Source organism: Rhincodon typus, chromosome 23, assembly GCF_021869965.1.
Source record: "Rhincodon typus isolate 14 chromosome 23, sRhiTyp1.1, whole genome shotgun sequence".
Lineage (NCBI taxonomy): Eukaryota > Metazoa > Chordata > Chondrichthyes > Orectolobiformes > Rhincodontidae > Rhincodon > Rhincodon typus.
In genome coordinates this window covers 29,009,244-29,032,796 of record NC_063354.1, presented here as the reverse complement: position 1 = coordinate 29,032,796, position 23,553 = coordinate 29,009,244, and the positions used below count along the sequence as shown (strand labels likewise).

Sequence of the window (23,553 nt, the reverse complement as noted above, 5' to 3'; positions counted from 1 at the left end):
ATAATGTCTAATCATGTTGACTCTCCCCCATTTTAGACACTTCAGTTGCTGCATTGTATTTTATGGCTGCTGTACACTGCTGCCACTGTGCATTAGTGACGGAGGAGGTGAACATTAGAGATGTGGGATTGCGTGCTAATTGACCTGATCGTCGTCCAGAACAGAGCAATCTCGTGTTGCTAGATTTGATATTTAACTGCACTGTCCTGCCTTTGCTCCAGATCCACTGATACATATTTGGGTGACTTTTTAAAAAAAAACTATTGATTTCAATCTTAAAATTAATGATTCATCTATCATCAGTTGCTATTTGCAGAAAGAACAATACAAGAATTATACCCCCCCCCCAACTGTCTCTTCTAGGAATCCCTTGTGTGTAAGCAGAAGTTTTTGTAACTTTTATTTCTTTTCCGTCTGAAATGGGTTGTGGGGTGTTTTTCCCCCATTGTCGTCTATTCATGGGGCCCAATTTAAAAATAACTTGCATCAAACTGTTCAGGGTTAAAATGGAAGTATTTTATTTATTCATTCATGTATTCAGATCCAGAGGGATGATTGTCAAAGATATGCATGCTCAAACATAGAAGGAATAAAGAAAAATAAATTTAAAGAAGGAAAACAAAGGGGTTGCAATTAAGAATAGCATATAACATAATTCAAATGCTTTTGTCTGCGTCCAGAAAGTTGGAATTAGTGAGATTCTATTCTGTAGAAGCTTGTGTTCAGGTGGGTGCAGTTTCCTTTTAAAGTGGGCAAAGGTGTAATAAGATGTTTTTGATGTACAGACTTGGTTCACTTTTACAGTGAATATGGATTTTGAGAAGAAATTAGTTTTCAAAACAGTTTTGATATGATGTAGGCTTAGCTCAGCTAGGGGTTGGGTTGTGTTGTTAGCAAACCTTGGATTCTTAGCAGACTGATAATAATCGATTTAGATTCTTGCTGAACTAGAGCAACTGTTGAGAAGTTTTTCCTCGTTGAACTGGTTTCAACTCAATGACGGAGTTTGTTAACAATTTGTTTTCTATTTCTCTCTGGTGAGGACTATTGCTTATTTGTATGAGATTAGTACTGAACTGTTAGTGTCACTCGAGGCATAATGTTTCAAAAGTGCCCCTCTATTCAGAACATTCAGAACAAGGGTGTGACATTCCAGGAAAATGATGCCCCAGTTCACAGCCAGATGCCTCTATCTTAGTAACTGCTGATTGAAAACCTCCTAGAAATTGTAGTCCAATTGTGTCATGTCCAATTTAGTCCACCAAAGTTATTTTAAAAATGTAAACAATAAAGGATCCTTTTTAAAAACGTTTGATGTCGCCATGTCTTGTGGACATCATGCAGGGCACCACTGTTAGCACCCTGTCAGTTCAAGAAACTGTCCATTATTCCCACTGTGCTTCCTGCTGCTCAGTCAAGTTCCTAACTAAACCAATTCCAAGAGTTTTAACTTCAGCTATCCATTGCTATCAAGCTTCATTATCAAATGCTGCTTTAGAAGTCCATTTGAATAACATCTCTCGCTATTTCCCCTCTGATCAGCTGAATATTTTAAAGGCATTCTTTGAGCTTATCCTTGATTAGAGTCATCAATTTTCTCGCAAATGTTTCACTTAAAATGTGAAGATTTCCTGGTTTCCCACTGCACCCTTGTTAGATAACCGAATGTGGTGTACATTTTTCCAATTTAAACAAATAGTTCCAAAATCCAGAAAATATCCTTTTGATGCTGTTGTTTCTTGAATGTTGGCTATTGTTACAAAATAACAATGAGTAGGTGTTGAAGGCCTTTAGAGAGACATGTAAGTCGCTCATTGTAGAGGACCCAGCCCATATGCTGCATTTGTAGCCACATGGTTGATCTTGATTGTTCACTTCAGTTTCTGGTCAATAGCTGTTAATGGTGAGAATTCTGGTAGTACTGTTGTTATTGAAGGTCAAGGAGTACTGTTTGTGTTTTTGTCATAATTGGCACCTGTGTTGTATGATGTTACCTACCATTTTGTCAGCCTGTACATTGTCCAGGTACTGCCATCCACAAGTATGGGCGCTTTGTTATGCGGGGAATTGAAAATGGAAGTGAACACTGCGATCATCATTAAATAGTCCCATTCCTAGCCTTTTGACAGCTGGATAAGTCGTTGAGGAAGCTGAAGATTGTTATTGTGTTATGAACTCTAATCTAATCTCTAGAGACTGCATTTAGTAAAAAGAAATGCAAGCTTCCATTTGATAGCTGAAAGAATGACAATAAGATTTCATATTTTGGACTTTTACTTGTGCACTGTTTTTGCAGGTAACTTGTACTTTAAAGTACAGAAGAGAACCTTCAACACAACTGGAAAATAAGAGCACTGTGGTACATGCTATGCCGACCTTGAATTAGACATTCAATATTCCCAGAAATGGTTCAAAAATATTCTTGGCTCCCAAGATTTATTTTTGATTATTTTTTTCCCTTTTTGCTCTCTCGCGCTCTCGTGCTTTCTCGCTCTTGTTGCTGGGTCAAAATCCTGGATTTCCCTTCCTGAGGACATTGAGTCGACCTACAGGTGGATTGCAGCAGTTCAAGAAGGCAGCTCGGTACCACCTTTTCTCAAGGGTGGCTAAGGATGGGTGATAAATGCTGGTCAGCCAGTGATGCCCATGTCCCGTAATTGAATCAAAAAGTGCATTGCTACTATTGAGGGTACCAATGGATAATGAGACAACTATGGTCTAAACTTAAAAATCTAACACTCCTGTATTATAGTTGAGAAAATGATTGACATACTGTAAATTGTTTTACATTACACACTGTGTGTAAGATAAATTGGGGAGGAGAATCTTGTGAAAAGCATTGCAGGAGATTTGAGGGAGGGTGATTGGGTCAGATTGACAACTGAATTGTTCCTTCATCTTTACTTTTGCATGTTCGTTTAAGTCTTAAAAACACATGAGCAAACCACAAAAGCTAATGAATTTGCATAATAAAAGGAAGAATGTTAGGTAACTTGGGAATGATGGAAAGTGGACTTGGAGAAAACATACTGTAAGCCTCTTTAAAATGTAATGCTGAATGTGAATGTGGTTATTGACGCAATGATATTCAGTGCAACTGCCCTCCAGCTAAGACAAATTTAATACCCAGGATGCAAAACTTATTGCCTTTTGTGGATAGTTTGAATAGCGTTCCAAACCATACTTAGCTCAAGAATTGCCTGTTTTAGTTGAAAGTTTGCATTGTCACACCATTAAGGAGGGGAGATAATTATAGACCTTGCAGTCTCTCAACAGTTGTAGGAGAGTTCCTAGGATCTCTTCTTTAGGGACACAGTAAACATTTAAATATGAGCACATCAGATGGGATTTGTCCCATAGGTAGATTTGTAAAAAGGTTATGCCTAACTAATCTAATTGCAATTTCTTTGAGTAGGTAAGTGACATTTGTTTCTAATTACTGCAGAGTATTTATCTATACTTTTCACTGACTTAAGTGAAAGGAAAGAGCATTATATTTACTTTTCTGGAAGACTTGACAGTGTAAATTGTTGCAGGTAACAAGGGGCAGTTCGCAAAAAGTGGCAAATGAAATTCAGTGTGGAGAAATTTAGTGAGGTCTTTGACCCAAGAAAGACTGATCAGAATGATAAATTTAAGTACTGTGGAGCAACAAAAATTCAAGGATTCAAGTACAGAAATTACTAAAAGCTAATGAGAGATGGCAACAACAATCAATGTTTATATTGTATGTTCACCAGAATGAAATGTCCTAAAATACAATATTCCTGACCTATGCGAGATATTAATTTTGATGGCCAAAAGATTAGTTTAATTAGTTTTGAGAATAAAAACAGCGCAGATATTTGAGGTTTGTTGACATTGCAGTAGTAAGAAAATGGCAAAATCGATGACTATTTTAAAAATAGGATGAGGGCAGAAAATTAAGGATGATTCGCTGTTTGCCCTTGCTTAAGTTTTGCCAATGGATTGGGTGTGATGTTAGAGTTGTGTAAATCTTTTGCTTTGGGAGGGTAACTCAGTAAGAGTTGAAAACGTGAAATTATAGTTGGGCCATTTTGAGATGGTGATAAGTGCTTCATGCAGAAGTGGAAGTCTGGAACCTCTGTCCACCTGCTCTGCATCAAAACTAAAAACTTTTTCGTTACGTTATGATATCAAGAGATATTCAGTTGAAATGCCAATCAATCTTGATTTGAGTGGCAGAGCAGGTTTCAATAGCTGATTGCATCCTGTTGACAGATTCTAATAGTGATATGAGAATTTTGATTTGACAAGACCCTTTGCTGAATAGACTCTGCTGTCTCCAATTCTGTCTGTTCCAGTGCCCCTTGTAACTGAAATTTGCCCAGGGACAGATGCTTGCGCAGACAGAGAGCACGCTGTCTGAACTCCATGTTCTGAGCGCATTAGTGATTACTGCAGGAGCAGGTGGAACTGCACTGAGATCCAGGAAAGGCTGACTGCCCACTGATGCTTGCTTACCAGTTAGTGTAGCTTTTATAATCAAGGTTTATGGTGCTTAATACTCCAGTTTAATGAGGTGTTTACAGGTAACATGCAGTTTAGATACAGACCTTACACTCTTTATCTACCTAGTCTCTGTACAAGGATGTTTGCATTGAAGTAATTATCATTTCTGTTCTGAGGGTCTAATTCAATTTATCACAGTGCTGTCCTCTGTCCACCAAACATACGTGTGAGCACAGTAGTTTTTAGCAGACTCTGTGGATGTCCCTTTTATTGCTCTGGTTTGCATATGTTTTGTGATGTGACAGTTTTCTCTAGCACAGTTGAGCTTTGGGGATGTGTGTGGGGTTGTGTGCAGTACTGGGATTAGAAAAACTGTTTGGGGCTCATTTGGAATTGTATGGAGTATTGTGAGATGTTGAGTACAATATTAGAATGGGAGCTGCTGATTAGGCTTGTATGGCACATGAAGCTTTATTTTAAGAGAATATCACAGCCAAAGTTGACGGTTGAAGGAATAAAAGAATCACCCATTATTGCCTCGATAAACGGGAGTAAAGGTATTGTAGCTGAACAATGTACAAGTAGCAGCAAGTAGACAGTTGTCAAGAGAATGAACTTCAGTCATTAGGACTGAGAGTATGCCCCTGAGGTCATGAACAATTTCCTGGGATAAGCCAGCAGCTGTAATACAAACCAAAGAACAGGTGGTTTGAGTGGCCTTAACTCCAAAGAATCATAAACCGAGGTAAATGAGTCTCTGGGTAGGACGCAGGGAGCATTCTGTTGTTCAGGTCATTCTTCCTTCTCATCTCAACAATTTGATTGGGTTCAGAAAATTACTAAAATAGACCAAAGAAATATTTATCAAACAAAATACTTGACCTTCACAATGGATTTATTTCCAGGTATTGTAAGACAGGAAGAGCCTTTCCTAAGAAGAGGTTCTGTACTTCCTGAAACTCGAGGCAATGTTTTGACTTCAATTGATGACTGATGTGATGTGGTAACTTGGCCTGAACTGATGATCTTTATAGCTTAGTTCTGCTGTCTAATTGACACCAGCGGTCTGCCTTTTCTGTGGTCTAATGATTCTGTGCATTTTATCTTTTGATAGCTGTCATGTACCCCTGCAATACTGAACAAGGAGGTTCCCTCTGCGATTAGCTCATACTGCACTTTCCCTGTAGATGTTTGAGACTGTGGAGGGAGTTTCTGATCTGAGGAATATTTTGCATGCTGTATCCATGCTGCTATGGAAGTGTTTGTGGAAAAATAAGACTTAAATTTATGAAATAGTTGATGATAACTGGATGTGTTTCACAGCCAATGAAATGCCTTTGAAGAGTAGCCATTCCTGTAATAAAGGAAACATGGCAGCCAATTTTGAGCGGTGTACTCTCTCATATCCGTGTGATAATGATCACAATCTAGTTTTTATGATATTGACTCTAATTCTGATAAATACTAGCTTGGACAAGTGGGATAACTTCCATGCTGTTATTTGAAATAGTACCATTTGGTGTTTTATGTATTTTTAATGAACCTATTTAGGCCTGTTATGACACACACTTCTGGAGCAGGTAAGACTTGAACTCAGGCCCTCTTAGCCATAGATGGGGGCATGGTTGCACCACATGAACCCTCAGTTTAATCTTTTATGTGTACTTAAATCAGATTTGATATCTGTTTAATGTCTCATTTGACTGGTTTGTATTTCTGATAGTTAGCATTCCCTCAGATTCTTTTATGCTCAAACCTTGTCGACCCAGAAGCCATAGGTGAAAGTCCTTTCACTTGTCCAACCTGTGTTCGCTGCATCTCAGTGTATGAGTTGCAAGATGGAGTGGAGTGCAGGAATGATGACCCAGGCCATGCTATTAGTTTGGAGTACCAACTCTGCCTTTATGCAACCCATGATGTGGAGCTGCCAGTATTGCTACTGTCACCTTTCTCACTGGCACATGGCAGCATCCTTCTTTGCATGAAGCAGATACAAGCTAAGCATCGTGCCTCAGTCGCACCTTACACCTCTACATGAAAATCTGTTTGATCTCTTATTGGCCCTGCCCTCCCTTTTGAATATCCTTCTTTTATTCTTTAAATATTTATGCAATTCTTCACTGTTCCCTTTTATGTTAGTTGCTAATCTATTCTCATACTCCTTTTGCCCCCATTTCCTTTTTGAGTACTTCTGTGTACTTTTGGCATTCTTTGATTTTCTACTAAGACTTGATAGCTATTGGAAGCATCTACTTTTATTGATTTATTATTGTATCATTTTATTTGGGTGTCCCAGTGTGTCCGTCCTTGATGGGAATGTCCTCCTTGAAGACTTTGCATTTAATTTTCTATTTTACTCTCTAATCTTGGATACTTGTCCAGCTAAAGTAAATGTCTTTTAAATTTATTGAAATGTATCCTCCTCCAATTCATCCTTTTTATTGTTTATTGCCATTTCCCATTTGTAGTCTAAACCATGGCTTTGCTTAACAAAATGAATGCCATTACCTAGATGCTAATGGTTGGAGCTAGCTTACCTGAGCAGAGCACAGGCATCTGGCACAGGTTGCTTGTCTTGGCCTTTCCTGACATTTGACCGAACTGATGTTCAGCTGCAGGAGGGAATTTGTCTCTGACACCGAGACAAACTGTTGTCAGCCTGCAATTCTGTTACGATCAATATCGACCGGCAATTTCGTTTAGTTTTAATTTCAATTACACATCAGATGATGATTAACCAGAAAGATGCCAAAGGTTCCTTCTCCAGATGGAATTTGTGCATCAAAGTCAGGCACTAATATTGGTTTCAATGACTTGGCTTCAGAAATCAGACTTGGCAAACAGGACCCATCTAGGTTGGTGCGCCCTTGTCTCTACAGCTACGTGGGAGTTAGCGTTACAATCTACAACAATGCCTTGTTGTCAATTATCCTGTTGATACTTGAAAATGAAGAAAGTCTTGCTGGATGGTGCATCATAGATATATCATACTGTAACCCCAGGAAATGAAACAAAATTAGAAACAATCCCAAAACTGAGGGTTTAATCATTGAAAGCTATGATATGTAGAAATTGTAGCTTTTGTTAAATAATCTGCAGCAATTGAAATCTGTCTTTTTCACTTTTGGCTCTCAAATAAAAATTTTGTCTATTAATTTTTAAAGTTTATTCCAAAGATATCCTATTTTATGCACTTGCACGTCATTAGTCTTGTTAAATTCCAATCATTCAGGGGGTCTAATTCAAGTGAGATATCATTTGAATGAAGAACTGTTAAGTGTGTGTGGCATTTGTCCAAGAAGTGAGAGTGTGCGCTGAGTGTCTGTCACCCTTTATGAAATAGTTCATAGTTTTAGATAATGGGTGAATGATGCCTTTTGAATTCCTTTTATGATCGGAGCTATAAATCATTTTATCTATGCTTTGCACGGTGCCTTGACAAACTTCTACAAGAGGAAATGTCAGTGCAAGTTATGAGCATCCAGTGGGATTGGAGCATTTAATTCTTATGATCCAGGGAATCATGGGGCATTGAATACACTCGGTGACCAGCTTAAAGAAATTATTCATAATTTCTATTTGAAAAAGGGAGCCTTAGAGTCTTCAACTTTTGAATATTTCACAGGATTTAGGATTCAGTGAAGCTCAGACTGTTGAATGGATTCTTCATGTCAATTTGACATGAGGGCTTCAGTTTACTATGCCATTCTGCATTTTGTATGTCACCTATTTCACAGCCAACAGCCTATGATCTATAGGAGTGTAATCGGACAAGATTGGCAGTGAAAGGTGACATTAGGAAAGGTGAACAAAATCTTGGTTTGAGACCAAGGTGAGAGATTTAGAGGAGAATTTAGAAGCTTCTGAAAGCAGACCACTTCAGGTAATTGAAAATGAGAAACTAGAGGCAGGAGTTGGAGGAACACTGTTCTCAGAGCATTATAGGGCTGGTGGATAGGCAGCAGAGACCACAAAATGATTTGCTTGTGGTAATGCAGATTTTAAGTAGGTATTGTTGAACTGGGAAACAAGGTACTTCAGAGAGAACAGAGACTGGTGACTAGGGTGAATCTGAGATGCGTATGGTTAGCAGGGCTTTGAAAGACTGATGTTTATTGAGTGGAAGATGGAAAGCTCACCAAGAAACCATTGTCATTGTCAAGTTTGGAGGTAGCAAAAGCATGGATATGGTGGTTAGCAGAAAGTTAATCCTGAGGCAAGAGTGGGGATGAATGATAATGTGGGGATGAATGATAATGCAGAGATGGATGTGGTCAGCCTGGTCAAGTAGGATGTCAAACTTGTGAACAATCTGGTTGAAACTGAGCTGTCCTAAAGGATTTGATATCCTATTAAGTACATTTGAAGTATTGTCACTGTTATAATGTAACAAATGCAGTAACCAAACTCCACGCAAGTCCCACAAAAAATAATGAGATAAATGATCAGTTAAATGCTTTTTGTTCGTATCTAATGAGCACTAAAGCATTCATCAGGGCACAGAGCACAATCCATTGATTGGTAGTAGTGCCATGAAATTGTTTATACTTACCTGCAGAGAAGAACCTGGTTTAATTGCTTTTATTAAAAATCATGTCTCTGATAATACAGCACCAGTGTCAGCTGCATTATGGTTTTAATTCTGTTGTGCAACCAAAACTAGCAATTACTCAACAGCATAGTTGCTACTCACCACTCTGACTCTTTTATTCTTTAGGCTAAACTTGCCTTTCCTGTTATTTATTCCTAACTTTTCTGGGAGGTTGTATCCAGTCTGGAGCTACTGTAAACCCAGGGAATGCAACACATGATGCACTAAACCCAGTGTGTCATTGTTTATTGAGACCTGATTTGGTAGCTATCTTGTAAGTATTTCAGCTGAACTAGCTTGGGCATTTAAGTAGAAATAGGTTCCCTGATGGGAATGGATTGGCTCCTACAGCATATTTCCTCTCCACTCTATGATCAAAAAATCAAGAACTTATGAATGGAGCGGAGAGGACAGATTCTTTGAATTGATATATAGAACAAACAATAAAATCCAATTTGATCTCTTCTTTTGATCTGTGTAGATAGATGCCAGAGAGGGACTACTTTACTTGAGCTGTTGTGCTCCAAACCTCCAGTTTCAGATATGCACCCAGGGGTTACAGGCAACTACTGGCGTGCTTCATAGGGGAGAGAAATTCTATTTATTTTACTAGGGCTTTGTGGAAATAGAAAATTGTATAGTAATGCACCATATTTTCTCTTCCATCTGTTCAGGGATGCCATTGTGCACCTCTGGTACGAGTGGGACTTGAACTCAGGCCTATTGTTTGAGGCAGGGATGTCCCATTTAGGGACGTAACCATTATTAGATGTTGAAATTCAGATTCATCTGGTTTACCTTTTGGACCAGCCGAGGTGATGCAATAGAGTTATCTAATTATATCTGCTGTAGAGGAAAAACAATCTCTCCTTTTTATCAATTTGTTGGGATTGAATATGGATTTGATTAATGCCAGCATTGATCCAAACTTTGCTGGTTACCATCTTGACGATGAACAAATTAAGATGCTGGTTATTAAACACCTGCCAAAGGTGTTATTTTTCACTGTTATTTGTTGAACACATCTCTACCCAATGAACGTGGAAGAAATCTTCCATTGGCTCATAACCTCAACACTGAACGCAAGGCATAATTTCCCAGACTCATTGGTCTTCTCTGGAGTGCTTCCCTCTGCAACCCTCAACCTGAAAGACCCCTAGTCCTACATGTTTCCACCTCCTTCCCAAGGTTGCCTCTGACTGTTCTGATAGACCCATTGTTTTAGTCTGTTCTTTCCCCATGGAACTTGTTTCTTCTGGTCTTGTCTCCCCTTGTTCATCAATATTCACCATTTTAAATGTGCACCCCAGCCTAACTTTTGACCTCTAGTTTTGATGTTTTCTGCCATTCCAGAGATGCTGAATGGAAACTTAGAACAGCACCTCATCTTTTGATTGGGTACTTTACACCTTGCCGAACTCTAGACTGAGCTCAATGACCATTGCGTCATAATTACTGCTCCCATTTTTTTCCAGATAGCATCTGTTGATAAAAATTCAACTTTTCTGGTTACATCTACTCTTGATCCATCTTTTTGTTCTTGGCCTATTGCCCCCATCTTTTTGATTTACACCATCTTTTTACATTTAATGTTGTGTTAGAAGGTCCTGTGCCAAAGTTCTGATGGATAGTTAATATTATACCTATATTTAAGTAAAATGAAGCATGATGGGGACAACAAACCAGTCTGCTTATCATTGGTTTATAAAAAAATGAAATTGCTACTAAGAGTAAATGCTCTGAGTAGTAACAGAGTAGTTGACAGTGCATTAGATTGAATGTGGATGGCAGTAACAAAATGAGCTGGTAGCTGAGTGAGGGCATTTCAGAACTTTGCAACTGGTACAATGAATAAAGAGGTGCATTTAGGGATGGGTAACTGTGCTGACCTTGTCAGTGACACCCACAACCTATGAAAGAGTAAAAAGACCATTTTAAGGGACAGGTGAACAAAGAGTTGAACTTGATAGCTGAATGAGGAAGAACGGGTAAAAAAAGCTTTAATCAGAGTTTAAATGCTCTTGTCATTTGCTTTGGTTGAATTGCTTGTTTTTTGTACTGTACATGCTATAAGATCATGTAATGTAATCACCTTCCTGTCACCTTGTTTTGCTTTCTCTTTCTGGTCTTTCCAACCTTCCCTTTTTTCCCTGGCTCTGCACTTGGTTAACGTGCATTGTGTCTCTGAATCTTTCTAGTTTTGAAGGTCATTTGCTTGAAAATTAACCCCCTGTTTGTTCACAGGCATTGTCTGACCTCAGGTATTTCCAGCATTTTCTGATTTTATTACATGTATTACTTGTGGTTTTTGTTCTACGATGTGCAAAATTGGTGTTTTGTTTTCTGACAACTGTCTCTCCCCTTGCCTTACAGCTTTTATAATCATGATCATTTTGGCTTTGATCAGAATCGGTAAGGGTACAGGAGAGGGCCATCCTCCAATCGCTAACTTCTCTGGCATCCCCACCTTGTTTGGTGTGTGCGTCTACTCCTTCATGTGTCAACATTCCTTACCCTCGCTCATTACCCCCATCAGTAAGAAGAAGCATATGAACAAGCTGGTCCTCGTCGACTATGTGCTCATCCTAGCCTTCTACAGCCTGCTGTCCTTCACAGCCATCTTCTGCTTCAGTAACCTGAAGGACATGTACACCCTCAACTTCACCAGCAATTGCAATGTCATCAATGTTCCCTTCATTCGCTACTTCTTGGGACTCTTTCCAGTTTTTACAATCAGCACAAACTTCCCAATAATTGCTGTTACGTTACGCAATAACTGGAAGACTGTTTTCCACAGAGAAGGGGGGATGTACCCATGGCTGATTGATCGAATTATCTTTCCTTTAATCACCATCATTCCTCCTATACTGGTGGCGTTCTGCACCCATGACTTGGAAACTCTGGTGGGCATTACTGGTTCTTATGCAGGCACTGGGATTCAGTACGTAATCCCTGCGTGCTTGGCCTATTTCAGCAGGAAGGACATTGAACTTGTATTTGGTAATGATGTTCGGAATAAGCACAGATCTCCCTTCAAACATATATTTTGGATTTTCTTTGTGTTGGTGTGGTCATTGTCTTGCTTCATCTTTGTAACAGCCAACATTGTGCTGGTGGAAACCAAACCCTGAACCTTTGCACTGAGAGAGACATCCTGTATTGTTCAAAACTCAAAAGCCAGTTTTTGTTCCAAAGCACCACCAAATGATTTCACTGTGACAAAATATGCTAAATTCATGGTGAACTGTCTAAAGTATTCATGATATCATGTTTTGCACTTTCCATCTGCACATGAATCCTTAAATAATGCACTCCACATCTGTCATTATGGCAATAATCAGTATCAGATTTTCAACTCCTGGTTTATAACTGAAGTAAGTTGTCTCTTGGCATCATGTGACATACCTAGCAACACACTCTGTTCTCATGCCATTCTGTTCTCCTGACACAAAATTAAATGTGGGTCAGGTAAAGATGGTCTGTTATTGATGTCCGTGTGGAATATTCTTGTATACAAAAAAACCTTTTTACCCTACAGTTTAAAATTATTGACAATCAAATAATGAAACGACTGCAAACATTTAAAGTTGTCAACCTTTGGATTGTAAAAGCTGTTGGAAACGGCTGAGTCTAAGAAATACTTCGGAATTCTACAAGATGGAGCAACATGTAACTGAATTGATGTCTATCTGAGCAATACCGTTTGGATATTTCCTGCCACTTGTGAACTTAAATCTGATTTGGATTGAATAGGGAAAAGCTTGTTTTACGAAGACTTTTTATTCCTCACTTAGTGAGCAAATGGGCTGTACAGGCCACTTTGGTGAACCGTAATGTCTAATTTTAACTCTAGCATGTCAGAGCCTGCTGTCCTCAGAGTCTGGTCTGGTCCCATAGACCCCATGACCTCACTCACCCATTGCTTACTTTCTGTCCAGTGCCTTGTACTCTGTGAGGTGCCTTGCGCTTCATGTTTACTCAACCCATGCAGGTCTGTCTGTTTTCAAACACACTCTTCTCCCTTTAGAGATTTATGTGAAAGGAGTGTCATGATATTGTTGAAGCTATTCTGCCCAGATTGGCCTTTAAAATGAGTAGTGCAGGCAGCGATGCAACCTCTGTCCAGTCACCAGTCTCTTCTCAATCTTGTGCACTATTGGCTTTGCCTTCACTCACTAATCACCTCAGTGTGTGATGTTTTGTGTGGGACACAAGAAGCTGCACATGGGTGTGTAATTGGGACACAGGTTATATATTTCGATGTTGATTGACATGCTGTATATTTCTGCATTCTGTTATTATATAAAGTGTTCAAATCCAAGTGTGTTGAGTGAAATCTCATCTCTGCCAATCATTTTGGGCATGATTGACAGTAATAGTCCTGGTTATCTGATTTTTGTTTACACTTTCATGTCCCTTTATGAATATCTCGAGTCTGTGAAACTCAGTAATGCACAGATTACTTAACAGCCAAGTGTGGGTATTATCTGGGAAAGCCCCTGAGCATTTTTGTCGTGATGCACCTTCATCTGTATGGTGCGTAGACATGCAAGCTGAGAAACTTGGGCTCAGTTGTGTGTGCTACACAGACTGAAATCTGGAGGTTGCATTATAGGATTATAGCTGCACTAGCAGGAGGAAGGATAATAGTTACGGTTCCTATTCTTCACCCCAGGCTACCCATTCCTGTAAAGCATCAATAGAAGGATGACAAGCCAGATTACATGATAGGGCCATCTATTAATGATTGGGCATCACTTGGAACAATTGAGGGGCTGAGGAAGTTTTGTATTTTAAAGTTAAGCAGCACTACAGGAAGGAAGTGGATCTTTTAATGGGATTAGATGTTGTTTGGGACGACATTTGTTGCCCATCTCCAGTTATACCTGAAAAGGTGATGAAGTGCTGCTTTGAACAGCTACAGTCCAGTTGGTGTAGGTGGGCCCACAATGTCATTAGGGAGGGAGGTCCAGGATTTTGACCCAGCAACACTGAAAAAGCAGTGACCTTTTTGCAAGGCAGAACGATTTGCAGGTTGGACAGCAACTTGCAGGTGGTGTTTCTATGTAACACCTGCTTTTGAAAACAATAAATGCTGGAGATCACTGGATCAGGCAGCGTCCATGGAGAGAGACCAAGCTAACATTTTAGGTCTAGATGATTCCTCTTCAGAGCTGACATGAAGTGTGTGTGAGCAGCATTTATCCAGTGGTTGTGGTGGGTTTATAGAGTGCTAGGGGAAAAGGTGTTGATAGTTCAGGTTGTGATTGGAATGTGAGAATGGCAGAACAAATAGTGTTTCTAACTGCCAGACTTGAAAGAACAGACTCCCACTGGGAGATAGTAAGGTCCACACTCTTCACTAGCCCCACCACCCCGGCACCTTTCCCTGCAACCGCAGGAAATGCTACACCTCCCCCCTCGGCCCCAAAAAAAGCCTTCCACATCAGACGGATGTTCCCCTGCACATCTGCTAATGTGGTCTATTGTATCCGCCGTTCCCGATGTAGAGGAGGCCACATCAGGGAGACCAAGCGGAGGCTCGGAGACCTCTTTGTGGAGCAGCTACGCTTGGTTTGCGACAAACGACAGCACCTCCCAGTCACAAGCCACTTCAACTCCCCCCTCCCACTCCCTGGACGACATGCCCATCCTGGGCCGCCTCCGATGTCACAACGATGCCACCCAGAAACTAGAGGAACAGCACCTCATATTCTGCCTTGAAACCCAGTGGTCTCAATATGGACTTCACCAGCTTCAGAATCTCCCCACCCCCGACCTCATCCGAAGACCAGCACCCCCCCCTCATCCCCACCTCCTTGACCTGTCTGTCTTCTCTGCCACCTATCCGCTCCACTATCTACCTGCTATCACCGCCCCCCTCTATTTATTTCAGAGCCCCCTTCCCCTCTCTCATTTCTGAAGAAGGGTCTGGACCTGAAATGTCAGCTTTTCTGCTCCTCTGATGCTGCCTGGCCTGCTGTGTTCCTACAGCTCCACACTATTATCTCTGACTCCCACTAGGGTTGGGGGAGGGGAGAGGAGAGAGGACATGGTGACAGAATATAACAAAGCTGAAAGGAAGAGAAGGAATGGGAGTGTGTTCACAATTTGAAGGTGGTGAACTCAATATTACATCCAGAAGGTTGTAAAGTGCCTTCTCTGAAGATGAGATGATATTTTTGAGGAATGCCTACCTTGAAGTTTTGCTGTTCCCTCCGACAGGAATTCTGATCACCTCTTTTTCACCATGTACATCTTTGCTTTCCATTTCACTGTTGGTGTTTGACAAGATGTTTGCCAAAACTCTTTCACAGCCAAGTTTCCTTTCTCAGTGACTGCTAATGACTCGGACTTAATCTACATGGATTTAAACTCCAAGTTTCACCCTTTGTTTCGAATCCACCCTGGATTACATGTAACTGCAGGACATAAGTGATCTTTGGACTGCTGTTCCTGCCAGATTCTGTGATCCACGATTAATGCTATGCTCCATTATGTGCGCAGACCTGACTCCACACTGCAGCAACATCAACTCGCCCTCTCTTTAAAGCTGTGCTATGCCCCAGTTTCACTTTGTCCTTCATCTCGTGTGTCCCCTCAACAGAAGTCTCGCTCTCGCTCCCACTCCATGCATCATGGAACTGCAGCAACTTATGGACTGCATTTTTTTCGTCCTGCTCCACCCTCTCTTTTCTCCTTCTCCACCCGCCCCACCCGTCACTCCCGCAACCCTAACCCTTGCTGTGTTTTCACCATACTTCCTGACCATCTCTTCCCTGAGGCAGAATGTACTGCCCTCAGCAAAGGATCCTCTTCATACCCTTACACCCCCACCTTAATGAATTTTGGGCTTGCCATGATGTTAAACTGTTTTTCTGCTGCCTGTGTCTCCACGTTTCCTCCTTGGGCAAGAATCCCTCCCCAGTATTCACCATTGACTTAAACCGCTTACTCAGGCCTCTTGCCTGCTCTTGATTTCTTCATTGAAAACTGCTGGCATGCCATTAGCTGTCTCAATTTCTCAGCTCCCCTCTCTCCCGCTCTAGCCTGTCCCCTTCTGAAATTGCTACACTTTTTTTGCTTTCTCAGGTCTATCCCTAACTTTGTTATCAAACCCACAATGCCTTTGTAGTCTGGCACACTGATCTTGTGGTTGCTCGACAACTGTCAGACACTTCTTCCTACTGCACGCTCCTTTTCCCCCCATTTCCCCTCTCCACACCCCCCAAAAAAAAAACTCAACACGATTCCTCATCTGAGCGTCAAGCCATTGTTGCCAGGACTGTTACTCCATTAGATCCAGAGATCTTCGCCCGCAAACCACCCCCCCCGCCACTGCCTCCATCGTTATAGTCTCTCAACCCTGTACAGCCTATTTCTACCTCCTTCCCAAAATCTACAAACCAGACCCAGTAGGCCCATCGTATCAGCCTGTTTCTCCCCCACTGAGCTCACATCTTCCATCTTGACTCCATCCTCTCTCCTCTTGTCCAGACCCTGCCTGTCTATATCTGCCATTCCTCCACCACCCCCCCTATTGACAGTTGACAATTTCCAATTCCCTGGCTGTAACTGCCTGCAGTTCACCATGGATGTCCAATCCCTCTATCCCTCCTTTCCCTACCAAGATAGTCTGAGCGCTCTCGGCGGCTTCCTTGACCAGGGGCTTGAACTGTCCTTATCAACCACTACGCTCCTCCACTTGGCTGAGATCTCACTTCTGCCAAATCAAAGGAGTGGCTGTGTGCATGGGTCCCAATTATGCCTGTGTCTTTAGGCGGTAAGTGGAACAATCCTTGTTCCAGTCCTACACTGGCCTCCTCCCACAAGATTTTTTTAGTATATCGACTGTTTCAGTGACACTTCATGCTCCTGCCAGGACTTTGGAGGCAAAATGAACAAAGTTTTCAACTTTCACCCCTCTAACTTTCACATCATCCTTTTCTGACACTTCCCTTGACCTGTCTGTCTCTAGCTTGGGGAAATAAACTGTCCACTGCCATCCCCTACAAAGCTACTGAGTCCCATTGCTACCCTTTTACTACAGCTGTTCACACCCCATGTCTTGCAAGGATTCCATCCCACTCTGCCAGTTCCTACACCAATGCTGTATCTATTCAGATGGTGTTTCCTGCTCACTGTTGACAGGTCAGATGCAGTTGAGGGACCTATCACCCATGCTTCTGCCCTTGCCCCTTGCCCCTTACCATTACTCAACAGCGTGATTGGGTCCCCCTTGTCCTCACTTTTCATCCCACCAGCCTCTGCATTCGAAGGATCATTCTCTGCCATTTCAGCCAACTCCAGCAGGCCACAACCAAACACCTTTTCTCCCACTTCCCCTGTCTGTATTTGGCAGGGATTGCTCCCTCAGACACCTTAGTCCATTCATGGACCACTACCATCAACCCCTTCCCACAGCATCTTCCCATGTAACTGCAGAAGTTGCAACGCCTCTCCCTTCACCTCCCTGCTCACCACCCACAAGCCTAAGCAGTCCTTCCAGGTGAAGCAGCATTTCACCTGTACCACTACCAATGTAGCCTACTTTACATTGGAGAAATCAAATGCAGACTGGGTGACTGCTTTGCTGAACTCCTCCCATCTGTGTGCAAGCTTGACCCCGACTTTCCCGTTGCTGAGCATTTTAACAAAGCATCCTGCTTGCACACCCCCTTGTCTGTCCTCAGTATGCTGCAGTGTTCCAGTGAATCACAGTGCAAACTGGAGGAACAACATCTCCTCTTCAGGCTAGGCACTTTGCAACTTTCTGGGCTCAGTATTGAGTTCAACACCTTCAAATTATGAACGAACTCCCATTCCTTCCCTTTCTTTTTAGCTTTACTTGTTACATTCTCTGACACCATGTCCCCTCCCATCACCTCACCCCATCCCAGTAAGACTGTCTCTTCAAGCCTGTCAGTTACACAGCATTGTTCAGCCGTTCTCGCATTCCAATCACTTTAATCTGAACATTCAACATATTTTCTCCCCCAGCACTCCAATCCCCAACCCCACCACTAATGCTGCCTCTTCACTTCATGTCAGCTCTGAAGAGTTGTCTGGACTCTGGCTTGTCCTGTCTCGATGGATGCTGTCTGACTTGCAGTGATCTCTGGCATTTGTTGTTTTCTGTACAGGTTCTAGCATCTGCAGTGATTTGTTCCTATTATCACCTGCTTTTGCCTTTCTACATGCCCATGAGTTTGAAGGAAGAGATTATGGAGAATGAGGCTCTGCTTCCTTAATCGATCAATTGTGGATTTGCAGCACTGAATAATTGGGATGAATGGAAATTGAGTGTAGCAGCATTGAGTGGTTAGTGATGGGGTTTATACAATGGTTGAGAAGCTCTGGGAAAAGTAGGTGAGCCTGTGTATTAAGAATTGGGAAGCACTGGAAATGGTCAAGAGGTTGGTGAATTGAGTGTGAGGTAGTACTGACTGACCACGACCCTGCCAGAGCCTCAATATTATGTTGTAGTCAGGCAGAAAGTCATTGTCTGATAAAAGTGAACAGTCACTTATCTGTGACCTTTGACACAGTTGAGCACTATTTTCCTCCAACATCTACATCAATGCACTGAATGTGGTAACTAAGGTTGGTAATCTATAAGCTCAGATCGTCATGTTAGTGACAGTAGTGGAAATGCAGTTCTAAAAAATGGTGATTATTGACGCTTAATATGCAAGGTTAAAATGATCAGGAGAAATAGGAAGGTAGGTGGAATGGGAGTAACGTTTTGCGAAAATATTGTGGTGTTGGTAAGTGTGAATTTTCTCAGAGGTTAGGACAGACTTCATCTGATTAGAGCTGAGAAGCCAAAAAGGTAAGATCATGCCAGTTGGCATACTTTATTGGGCTCCATAAAAAGAGTATTGGAGCAAATTGCAGGGGATTACAGTTGTGCAAGTCTGTAGATGGCCATACAGGGGGTACTACTTTCAATTTGAGTTGGAAACATCCTGCAACATGCTCCCAATCAATATTTAAGCAAGAGGGCGTTGGTGTATCAGGTGCTGGAACACAATAATAATGAGCCTAATACCATAAGGTTTAGATGGGCAAGGAACAACCTAACAGAATTTAAAAAGTAGAAGTAAGAGCAACGTGCTGTTTAGGGAAGAGATACTGTGGGAGCATTTCAAACAAGGTGAAAGGTAACAGAACCAAAGTTAACAGTGTAGAGCTGGAGGAGCACAGCGGGCCAGGCACCATTGGAGGAGGAGGAAAGTTAACGTTTCGTTAGTTGGGACCCTCTCTGAGAACCAAAGTTAGAGCTGTTTGGATGATGAGGGAATTAGAAATTTGTGATGACAACCACGTTAGTTCGAATGAGAACTAGGTCAAGTACAACAGGTTGTGGAAGTGAGGAAAAGAAAAATGACTGGCAGAGAGAGAATGCAAGTAGAATGGTCGTCAATGTAAAACTGGAACGAAACAGGTCGACAAGCGTATGAATATAAGAGGGTAATAAGTAGAGTGGGTCCTATTACAGGCAGGATATTATGTGCTTGGAGTTATCGGGTAAGATTTGAATCCAGGCATACAAGTTATGATCAGAAGGAGACAATTCGGTTGTTCAAACCTGCTCAAGAATTCCGTAACCTCATGGTTGATGGGTGTTTCAAATTCCACATTCCCATTTACCTTTGAGTCATTTAAAAATCTGTCTACTTCCACTTTTCTGAAAAAAAAAGCAATGATGCTGCCTCCATTACCTTCTGAGACAGCATTCCAAAGTGTCTTAACCATCTGCCAAAAAGAAATTTCCCCTCTTTTGAAAAGGAGCTTGCTAATTATAACACACAGACCCTAGTTCAGGACTCGCTCCACTAGAGGAAGCATCCTTTCCAAATCCCATTTTAAGACCATTCAGGTTCTTATAAACGTCAATCAAATCACCCTCTCACTCTTTGAAACTGCAGTGGAAACGAGCCCAGCCTGTCCGTTCTATCCTCTTAAGACCACCCGCTCATTCTCTGTATCAATCTAGTAAATTTCCTCCAAACTACTTCTGACCCATCTACAACTATCCTTCAAGAAGGAGACCAAAACTGCTACAATATTGGAGATGGGGAGGCGATGGTCTAGTGGTGTTATTGCCAGACTGTTAATCCAGAAACCCAGGTAATGTTCTAGGGACTGAGGTTTGAATCCTGCCATGGCAGATGGTGGAATTTGAATTCAATAAAGAGTCTAATGATGACCATGAATCCATTGTCGATTGTCAGAAAAACCCCATTTGGTTCATTAATGTCCTTTAGGGAATGAAGCTGCCATCCTTACCTGGTCTGGCCTGACTCCAGACCCACAGCAATGTGGTTGACTCTTAAACTGCCCTCTGGGCTGGGCAATTAATGCTGGCCTAGCCAGTGACACCTTTATCCCATGAATGAAAAGTTTTTAAAAAAAAGTGGTCTCACCAATGCTCTATATAACTGAAATATGATGCCCTTATTTTTTATCTTCAATTCTTCTCCTCATAAAGGATAGCATTCCATTAGCCTTCTCACTCACCTGCAAATTAACTTTTTGTGGTTCTTGCACTAGAACACATGTTTCAGTACCTAATAATTCTGTAGTTTGCTGTCTATTTGAGCAATCTGCTTTATTCTTCCTCACAAAGTGAACAACGTCACATTTTCCCACATTATTCTCAAACAGCTAGTCTTCTGCCCACTTACTTAGCCTATCTATATCAGTCTGTTACTTGTCATCTTCACAACATGTTTTCTTACCTATTTTTGTCATCTGGAAATTTAGTCCTGTGCCTTTGATCCCCTCATCTAAGTCATTAAAATAAATTGTAAAAACTAGAAGGCCTTGCATAGATTCGTGAGGGACCCTGCTCATCAAATTATGCTGATCTGAAAAATACTTATTTATTTTTTGCCAGCCTGCCAGCCAATTTTCTGCCTGTGCTAATATGTTAGCACTTACACCATACACTTCTACTTTGGTGCGATAGCCTATTTCGAGTCTTGTCAAATGCCTTCTGGCATTCCAAGAGCATTTCGTCACACTGGCGTCTAGAAGCACTCACACTCTGCAATTGCTGTGCGTTAGCTGCCCTACCTTCTTTTTTGTGTGTTATTTAATTAATTGATACTTGATACTTACTACAGTCTAAACCTCCCAGTAAGTTTCGTTGCCAGTAAACTTTACAATATTAATAAAAGTTGTAGATACAAATTTGGAAATCAAATGTTTGAGGTTGAAAAAGACACCACCTCCCCAACCTTCACTGAACTCTCCATTTAGCGCACTACTTCAGTAAACCTTACAAAACCACTACCTTTTCCTCCATATTCTGAATTTCCACTTTTTCACCACATTCCCAAATATATCCCTAGCCGTCTTCCACATTTTATCCTCAGTGAGCTTAGGTCATTTCAAAATTTTGCTGGTCTTGTCTTAATTTGCAATGTTCTGCTAATCTATTGTCCTGTGCGTGCTCCTACTTTGGATTCTAGTCAAACAGTTTCTGAATTTTAAAATTGTCATCCTTGCTTTCAAATTGTTCATGACTTTGCTCCTCCCTATGTATAATTTTGTCCAGCTCTGTAACCTTCCAAGATGAGTCTTCATTTAACTTTGGTGTCTCGAGCATCCCCAAATTTAAGTGCTCTACCATTGGTGATTCTTGTTTTCTGTTGTCTACATACAAAAATCTGAAATTCCTACACTAATCCTTGCTGCTGCTCAACCCTCCTTTTCTCTTTTAACCTTTGAAACTTAACTCTGTCGAAGTTGTGGTCATCAGAACCACTATCTCCTTAGGTTGTGCAATAATGTATTTTGTTTTAAAATATTTGGGGCATTTTATTTTGTAAAATCTTTATATAAATTCTTCAGTGGATGTATGGTCTGTGTTTGAGAGTGCACCTGCATTGACCATTGTTCACATTTCATGTTTGCAATTCTGAATTTAGGAGCATTTACAAATTAACATCTACGAAAATGTGGTTTGGGAATAGAGAAACTTAATTCACCTAGACCTTTCCAATTAGGGAAGAGCTGACTTTAATCACAGCAGTTTACTTTAGACTCACAATTGGATTCTCGAGTGAAACAATACTGAAAATAAACAACTTAGATGCACAAGCTAGAGGGTAAATAAGAGTTTGCAACTGAAAATTTGCTGGCTAAGTTTGAGTGGTTGTCTTGTTATAATTAAATCTATCTCTCATTAATGGTATGAATGTATTAATGAACCTTTAATTTTGCAGCATTCCAATCCATTCAACAGAAGTTTTGAATCCTGCCTCTAATCATCCAGATAACTGAGCAGTATTCTGGTTGATATTAAGTGGAATACTCTCTGCAGTATTTCTAACCTCTGACCAGGTCTTGTAGCCACTGTTTATGTGGCTGGTCCAGTTCAATAAGGAAGGAGTGTTTCCATCTTAGTTTGTTAAACTGTTAATCAGCTCACCGCTGTTGTATGTTTTTCTCTAAAGGAATAGTGTGGTGATAGGAAAATGACACCAGCACTATCATCCTTTCAACCTGTGAACCCTCTGTTGCTTCATACAGATCTAAGGGAAAAGTGTGAAGATACAAAAGCGACAACTGTGAAGACAGCTGAAGTTTGAACAGATGCTACTGTCTAAATAGTGAAGTATCATGTCTAATTGTCCTTTTTGAACAGGCGTTGAGTCAGCTGGCCTGCATTTACCAGACTGATTCTGCCTCCTAAGCCACACTGCCGTATGTTCATCACCATCACCACACCCAGTATCCCTGAAGAGCTGTAACTCAGAAGGAGGCCATTCAGCTTGTCCATTTAGCTGGTGCTGTACAAGAGTAATTCAGCTAGATCGCCCCCTCCTGCCTTTCCACCCCTAGTCCGGCAATTCTTTTGCCTTTAGATAATTACTCAATTCTCTTTTGAAGAAAGTTTGTTTGAATTTACTTCCATTGTTTCCATGTGTGCGTTCCAAATTCTCACTTACTGTTAAAACAAAAATATTTTTCCATCATGTCACCTCTAGTGGTTCTTCTATTCACCTTAAGTTAGTGCTTAACTCCTTTTGTCAATTAACATTTTTTTTCTCTCTCTCCACTCTGTCCAGACCATCATGATTTTGAACACTAGTTTGCCTTCAACTTCTCCTCTGAAGCAACTCTAATTTCTCCATTCTATTCACATAGCTGAAGTTCCTTAACCCTGGAACCATTCCTGTGAATCGCTCTCTCCCCTCATGTATTCACTCCTTCCTAAAAGTGTGGTATCCAGAATTGAACACGTGTTCCAGTTGAGGCTGTGATAGCTTTTTATAACCATTCACTGTTACTAACTTCCTTTTGTATTCTATACCTCTATAGCCTTAGATCTTGTATGCCTTATTAACCACTTTTACAACTAGCCTTGCTGCCATCAACAATCTGTGCACATGTGCTGCTCGGTCCTTCTGCCGCTGCACCCACTTAAATTTTTGTCTTTCCTTGTGTTCCTACCAAAGTGTACTAGATCTTTGCAT

The 23,553-nt window shown here is 41.1% G+C and overlaps 1 protein-coding gene across 2 annotated transcripts in view; it reads left to right on the top strand.

The window, feature by feature from the left end:
• tmem104 (transmembrane protein 104) overlaps positions 1 to 13,385 on the top strand; it is a 181,619-nt gene extending 168,234 nt beyond the window's left edge. For both annotated transcript variants that reach the window (XM_020528955.2, XM_048611045.1), the window contains one exon: positions 11,438 to 13,385. In XM_020528955.2, the coding sequence (XP_020384544.1) occupies positions 11,438 to 12,195 (758 nt within the window). In that variant the 3' untranslated portion in view covers positions 12,196 to 13,385. The remainder of the gene's footprint in view (positions 1 to 11,437) is intronic.
• Positions 13,386 to 23,553: the final 10,168 nt, after the last annotated feature.